This window comes from Besnoitia besnoiti (genome assembly GCF_002563875.1).
Source record: "Besnoitia besnoiti strain Bb-Ger1 chromosome Unknown contig00114, whole genome shotgun sequence".
Taxonomy (NCBI): Eukaryota; Apicomplexa; class Conoidasida; order Eucoccidiorida; family Sarcocystidae; genus Besnoitia; species Besnoitia besnoiti.
The window spans coordinates 1-7,447 of record NW_021704000.1 but is presented as its reverse complement, the minus strand read 5'-3'; the positions used below and the strand labels follow the sequence as shown (position 1 = coordinate 7,447).

Sequence of the window (7,447 nt, the reverse complement as noted above, 5' to 3'; positions counted from 1 at the left end):
TACACAAGGATTTACCTACCTTTGGACCGTCATAATACAGCCGCCGTTTACATTTTACTGCACCGGGCAGGGATTATATACTATACCTCTACAGTGGTATTAGCAGTATCTAGTGTTGATGTACAACAGACGCTCTCCTTGTTCCACTACCTAACCATAATTATTGTTCCAGATATTAAGGAATGTACGCTTCATATAACTACACAACGTTATGCCAAGAAGGATACCAGATTACCCTGATTATCTTTGTTATATTAATACATGGTGTTCAATTGGTTCTATATCCACAATAGTTATCATCTTAACTATGCTCTGCTAATGCACTTAACATGATGGTCATGAAAAGCACAAGAGAACTTGGATCCGGTAAACAAAGACCTTCAAGATCTAAACCAGTAGTCCAACTCGTAGTATATACTCCCAGAAAAAGGTAGTTTATATCAACCTAGGAATCCCATTTTAGTAAGTGTAACATGGAGTCTAGCTTCAGTTGTTATCTGATTGGTATTGCATGCCCTGAGTACGTAAGGAAAAGGAAATTAACCGCTATTTAAACACAACAGTTACCGTAGCTGTAGATGAATGCTAAATCTAGAGTATCTCTCCTAAGACACTGCATAACATATGAATGCTCCTTCCGCCATTCGTTGACTGTGTTTACCACGGGGAATTAGAACAGAATACCAAGTTCTTTGCCTGGAGGTTTGTTACGTTCCGTACAGTTGTAGGTAAAAGGTATGTTAGAGACTTAGACTAGCGTTGGAGCACATTGTTTCATTCGATAGTCCACGCTCAATCTTTACCATACATAGTACTTTTATGATCCCAGGCTGGTTTAATAAGTCAAAGTTTAGCCGGGAAGTTAGCGTCTAAAATATATAACCGATAGTCTCAACTTAGATGCACAGATGGACATAATTAATCCTTGTACGGTTTGTACCTACTTGACTCCTCAGTTTAAGTTAAGGAGTCCTTTGTTTACAGCTTGTACCGTTACTTTCAGGAGCATACCGTTAAATTCGATGATCTTATGTGTTTCAAATCGAATAAACAAAGACATTATAGTTCCTAGAATACTGAAGATGACTCCGGTTATGAGATACAGACAACCAAGTTCTTTATGATTGCAGTACACCACCACCCCACTGGACTGCTTAAGACAGCTAAAAGTGTTGGATTTCAATATCCTACTACATTAAGATTATTCCACATCGGTTATGTTCTAGGCGTAATATATGGATTCTTGTTCTCACTCATCTTAACAGCGGAGACTACTACTCAGATGCTAGTCTAATCAGTAGCATCGTACTTGGAGTTATCATCTCTGAGACAGGATTATTTATCAGCTTTTTCTGGGAGTATATACTACGAGTTGGACTACTGGTTTAGATCTTGAAGGTCTTTGTTTACCGGATCCAAGTTCTCTTGTGCTTTTCATGACCATCATGTTAAGTGCATTAAGTATAGTGGTATCCAGCGTATATTTGAAAAACCAACATTTGTATACAAGCTGTACGAATATCATGACATTCACTTTGGTAGTCGCCTTCTTAATGTTAGTCTGTACGGAATACTTAGGACTATCTCTTTATATTAATGATAATGCATTTGGTAATGGACTTTTCATCTTAACTGGTATACATTTTAGCCATGTTATTGTTGGAGCTATCCTTGTATTCTTCACTCAAAGTATCTATAGTTCTTTAGTTACTTACATGCCTACAAGCTCTATAATGCTAAGCAAATCTAAAGGTATGTTATGCAAGATCTTTACAGAACCATTCACTATTTTATATCTACACTTTGTAGAAACCATGTGGATATTAATCCACATTACATTCTATCTCTAAATCATATAACGGTCGTAAGGTACGCCGGGGATAACAGGTCAGATAATATTGGGAGTTCTAATCCTCGGATTGTATCAGCACCTCCATGTCGGCTCATTACTCCCTTGTTATTGAACAAGATTCAGTTAGGAACGCTAGTTCACCGTCAGATGTAATACGTGAGCTGGGTTAAGAACGTCTGGAGACAGTTTGTTCCCTATCTACCATATTATCTAATTGGTTTAATTTTCTTACAAACGGCTTTTGGTTTGATTGAATTATCGCACCCAGATAACTCCATACCAGTGAACCGGTTTGTAACTCCGCTTCATATCGTACCTGAATGGTACTTTTTAGCATATTATGCGGTGTTAAAAGTAATCCCATCCAAAACCGGTGGTTTGTTAGTATTTATGTCCTCTCTCATTAACTTAGCTCTTTTATCTGAAATTCGAGCTTTGAATACTCGAATGTTGATACGACAACATTTTATGACTCGAAATGTAGTCAGTGGATGGGTAATTATTTGGGTATACAGTATGATCTTCTTGATTATTATTGGTAGTGCTATTCCACAAGCGACTTATATCTTATATGGTAGATTAGCTACTATCGTATATCTTACTACCGGATTGGTTCTATGCTTATACTAAATCAATAGTTATAATGACTACAGCTTCCAAGCAAACATGATTACCGTGATATTGAAATCCAACACTTTTAGCTGTCTTAAGCAGTCCAGTGGGGTGGTGGTGTACTGCAATCATAAAGAACTTGGTTGTCTGTATCTCATAACCGGAGTCATCTTCAGTATTCTAGGAACTATAATGTCTTTGTTTATTCGATTTGAGTTATACAGTTCTGGATCGCGGATCATTTGTACAGAGACGATAGCTACTTATAATGTGATAATAACGATACATGGCCTAGCTATGATCTTTATGTTCTTAATGCCTGCTTTGTACGGAGGATATGGTAACTTCTTTGTACCAATATATATTGGTGGTTCGGAAGTCGTTTTCCCAAGAACTAACGCGATCTCCTATTTTCTAGTACCATTAGGTTCTGTGTTGTTAACTCAAAGTATTTGTTCCGAGTTTGGTAGTGGTCTTGGTTGGACAATGTATCCTCCACTAAGTACTAGCTTGATGGTGTTAAATCCAGAGGCAACTGATTGGATTATCGGAGGTCTTGCAGTACTAGGAATTAGTAGTATTTTAAGTTCTATTAACTTCCTTGGTACTTGCGTCTTCATGGGTTCTAATGCTGGTGCTAAGAACTATATTCTATATATCTGGGCTATCATATTTACTGCCCTTATGTTAGTCTTCACTCTACCTATTCTTACTGGTGGATTAGTTATGATCCTTCTTGATCTACACGTAAACACTGAATTTTATGATTCTATGTATTCTGGTGATAGTGTACTTTATCAACATCTATTCTGGTTCTTCGGACATCCAGAGGTATACATTCTAATTTTACCTGCTTTTGGTGTAGTCTCGCAGACATTATCTATGTATGCTGCTAGATCTGTCTTCGGTGGACAATCTATGATCTTAGCTATGGGTTGTATTTCTATTCTAGGTTCCTTAGTATGGGCACATCATATGATGACAGTCGGTCTAGAGGTAGATACCAGAGCTTATTTCTCTGCTATGACTATTATGATTGCAATTCCTACCGGTACTAAGATTTTCAACTGGTTAGGTACCTATATGGCTAGCCATACAACTACAAGAACTGTAGATCTATGGGCTGCTCTTAGTTTTATCCTATTGTTTACTCTAGGTGGTACTACAGGTGTAGTTATGGGTAACGCTGGTATGGATATTGCCCTACATGATACATACTATATTGTAGCTCATTTCCATTTCGTATTATCTCTTGGTGCAGTACTAGCTACTATATGTGCTTTATCTTCTATAGCAGAGATATGTTCGGAGATACTGTAAATCTATTCCATGTAAATACCGGTGCTTCTCCATATTTAAGCATCTGGTTTGTAGTCTTCTTAGGTAGTATCTTATTAATTTTCATCCCTATGCATATACTTGGTTTCAACGTTATGCCAAGAAGGATACCAGATTACCCTGATTATCTTTGTTATATTAATACATGGTGTTCAATTGGTTCTATATCCACAATAGTTATCAATCTTAACTATGCTCTGCTAATGCACTTAACATGATGGTCATGAAAAGCACAAGAGAACTTGGATCCGGTAAACAAAGACCTTCAAGATCTAAACCAGTAGTCCAACTCGTAGTATATACTCCCCAGAAAAAGGTAGTTTATATCAACCTAGGAATCCCATTTTAGTAAGTGTAACATGGAGTCTAGCTTCAGTTGTTATCTGATTGGTATTGCATGCCCTGAGTACGTAAGGAAAAGGAAAGGTTAACCGCTATTTAAACACAACAGTTACCGTAGCTGTAGATGAATGCTAAATCTAGAGTATCTCTCCTAAGACACTGCATAACATATGAATGCTCCTTCCGCCATTCGTTGACTGTGTTTACCACGGGAATTAGAACAGAATACCAAGTTCTTTGCCTGGAGGTTTGTTACGTTCCGTACAGTTGTAGGTAAAAGGTATGTTAGAGACTTAGACTAGCGTTGGAGCACATTGTTTCATTCGATAGTCCACGCTCAATCTTACCATACATAGTACTTTTATGATCCAGGCTGGTTTAATAAGTCAAAGTTTAGCCGGGAAGTTAGCGTCTAAAATATATAACCGATAGTCTCAACTTAGATGCACAGATGGACATAATTAATCCTTGTACGGTTTGTACCTACTTGACTCCTCAGTTTAAGTTAAGGAGTCCTTTGTTTACAGCTTGTACCGTTACTTTCAGGAGCATACCGTTAAATTCGATGATCTTATGTGTTCACTCAAATCGAATAAACAAAGACATTATAGTTCCTAGAATACTGAAGATGACTCCGGTTATGAGATACAGACAACCAAGTTCTTTATGATTGCAGTACACCACCACCCCACTGGACTGCTTAAGACAGCTAAAAGTGTTGGATTTCAATATCACGGTAATCATGTTTGCTTGGAAGCTGTAGTCATTATAACTATTGATTTAGTAAAGCATAGAACCAATCCGGTAGTAAGATATACGATAGTAGCTAATCTACCATATAAGATATAAGTCGCTTGTGGAATAGCACTACCAATAATAATCAAGAAGATCATACTGTATACCCAAATAATTACCCATCCACTGACTACATTTCGAGTCATAAAATGTTGTCGTATCAACATTCGAGTATTCAAAGCTCGAATTTCAGATAAAAGAGCTAAGTTAATGAGAGAGGACATAAATACTAACAAACCACCGGTTTTGGATGGGATTACTTTTAACACCGCATAATATGCTAAAAAGTACCATTCAGGTACGATATGAAGCGGAGTTACAAACCGGTTCACTGGTATGGAGTTATCTGGGTGCGATAATTCAATCAAACCAAAAGCCGTTTGTAAGAAAATTAAACCAATTAGATAGGATAGACATTTAGCATCGGTCATTAACATATGAGGATAGAAGGCTACTTTAAGTGCGGAATCAATACCTGCAGGGTTACTAGAACCATTTAAATGTAAATAGAAGATGTGTAATACAATTAGAATGCAACCTACAAAAGGTAATATAAAGTGCAATACAAAGAATCGTTTTAATGTTACATCAGATACATAGTATCCACCGAGTAACCAAGGTACTAAATATGGTATTGGAGAAAGGAGATTAGTAATGACTGTAGCACCCCAGAAACTCATCTGTCCCCATGGTAGTACATAACCGAGGAAAGCAGTGGCTATAGTAAGTAGATATAAAACTAAACCAGACATCCAAGCAGTAGTTAAATAACTATAGCTGGAGTTATACATACCTCGAGACATGTGTATTAAGATACACAAGAAGACGAAAGAAGCAGTTGTTGCATGCAACATCCTAAATTCCCATCCTGCTGCTACCTCTCTAACTAGATGTTGAACACTAGCAAATGCACAAGATGCTTCAGAAGTATATCGGAACGCTAAAGTGATACCTGTAATTATTTGGAGTACAAAGGTAATTGCAACTAAGAAACCAAAGTTATAAGATGAATTTAGATTGAGAGCACACCGATAAAAGACGAGGTGTGCCCGGAATAGACTCATGGAAATTTGGTGTGTTCTCGAAACCATGCTAGCACAATAGAACTTCGTTAAATAACTACATATTAAAATGAGCGCATGTAAACTAGTCTTAAACACACCGCTCGTCACGTAACAAATCTCAAATCGTACTGTAGATTTTATATATGTACCGTAACTATAACCATGGTGACATCCAATGTTCACGCTCATGGATTCAGTGTCCAGGACTACCTGGCGCTTAATAACGATTCCGTCTTCCAGCTTCCAAGCAAACATGATTACCGTGATATTGAAATCCAACACTTTTAGCTGTCTTAAGCAGTCCAGTGGGGTGGGTGGTGTACTGCAATCATAAAGAACTTGGTTGTCTGTATCTCATAACCGGAGTCATCTTCAGTATTCTAGGAACTATAATGTCTTTGTTTATTCGATTTGAGTTATACAGTTCTGGATCGCGGATCATTTGTACAGAGACGATAGCTACTTATAATGTGATAATAACGATACATGGCCTAGCTATGATCTTTATGTTCTTAATGCCTGCTTTGTACGGAGGATATGGTAACTTCTTTGTACCAATATATATTGGTGGTTCGGAAGTCGTTTTCCCAAGAACTAACGCGATCTCCTATTTTCTAGTACCATTAGGTTCTGTGTTGTTAACTCAAAGTATTTGTTCCGAGTTTGGTAGTGGTCTTGGTTGGACAATGTATCCTCCACTAAGTACTAGCTTGATGGTGTTAAATCCAGAGGCAACTGATTGGATTATCGGAGGTCTTGCAGTACTAGGAATTAGTAGTATTTTAAGTTTCTATTAACTTCCTTGGTACTTGCGTCTTCATGGGTTCTAATGCTGGTGCTAAGAACTATATTCTATATATCTGGGCTATCATATTTACTGCCCTTATGTTAGTCTTCACTCTACCTATTCTTACTGGTGGATTAGTTATGATCCTTTTGATCTACACGTAAACACTGAATTTTATGATTCTATGTATTCTGGTGATAGTGTACTTTATCAACATCTATTCTGGTTCTTCGGACATCCAGAGGTATACATTCTAATTTTACCTGCTTTTGGTGTAGTCTCGCAGACATTATCTATGTATGCTGCTAGATCTGTCTTCGGTGGACAATCTATGATCTTAGCTATGGGTTGTATTTCTATTCTAGGTTCCTTAGTATGGGCACATCATATGATGACAGTCGGTCTAGAGGTAGATACCAGAGCTTATTTCTCTGCTATGACTATTATGATTGCAATTCCTACCGGTACTAAGATTTTCAACTGGTTAGGTACCTATATGGCTAGCCATACAACTACAAGAACTGTAGATCTATGGGCTGCTCTTAGTTTTATCCTATTGTTTACTCTAGGTGGTACTACAGGTGTAGTTATGGGTAACGCTGGTATGGATATTGCCCTACATGATACATACTATATTGTAGCTCATTTCCATTTCGT

At 37.5% G+C, this 7,447-nt stretch overlaps 2 protein-coding genes across 2 annotated transcripts; one reads left to right on the top strand and one right to left on the bottom strand.

Annotated features, from left to right (window-relative positions):
• Positions 1-1,935: 1,935 nt before the first annotated feature.
• BESB_018890 (cytochrome b) lies at positions 1,936-2,482 on the top strand (the record flags this gene model as incomplete). The annotated part of the gene is made up of 2 exons (XM_029360598.1): positions 1,936-1,974; positions 2,039-2,482. 2 exons carry the CDS (start codon positions 1,936-1,938, stop codon positions 2,480-2,482), a joined length of 483 nt encoding a protein of 160 aa, XP_029214759.1.
• A 2,402-nt stretch (positions 2,483-4,884) lies between these two features.
• On the bottom strand, positions 4,885-6,003 carry BESB_018880 (cytochrome b; the record flags this gene model as incomplete). Its single annotated transcript, XM_029360597.1, has 1 exon — positions 4,885-6,003. One exon carries the CDS (start codon positions 6,001-6,003, stop codon positions 4,885-4,887), a length of 1,119 nt encoding a protein of 372 aa, XP_029214758.1.
• Between the last annotated feature and the right edge of the window lie 1,444 nt (positions 6,004-7,447).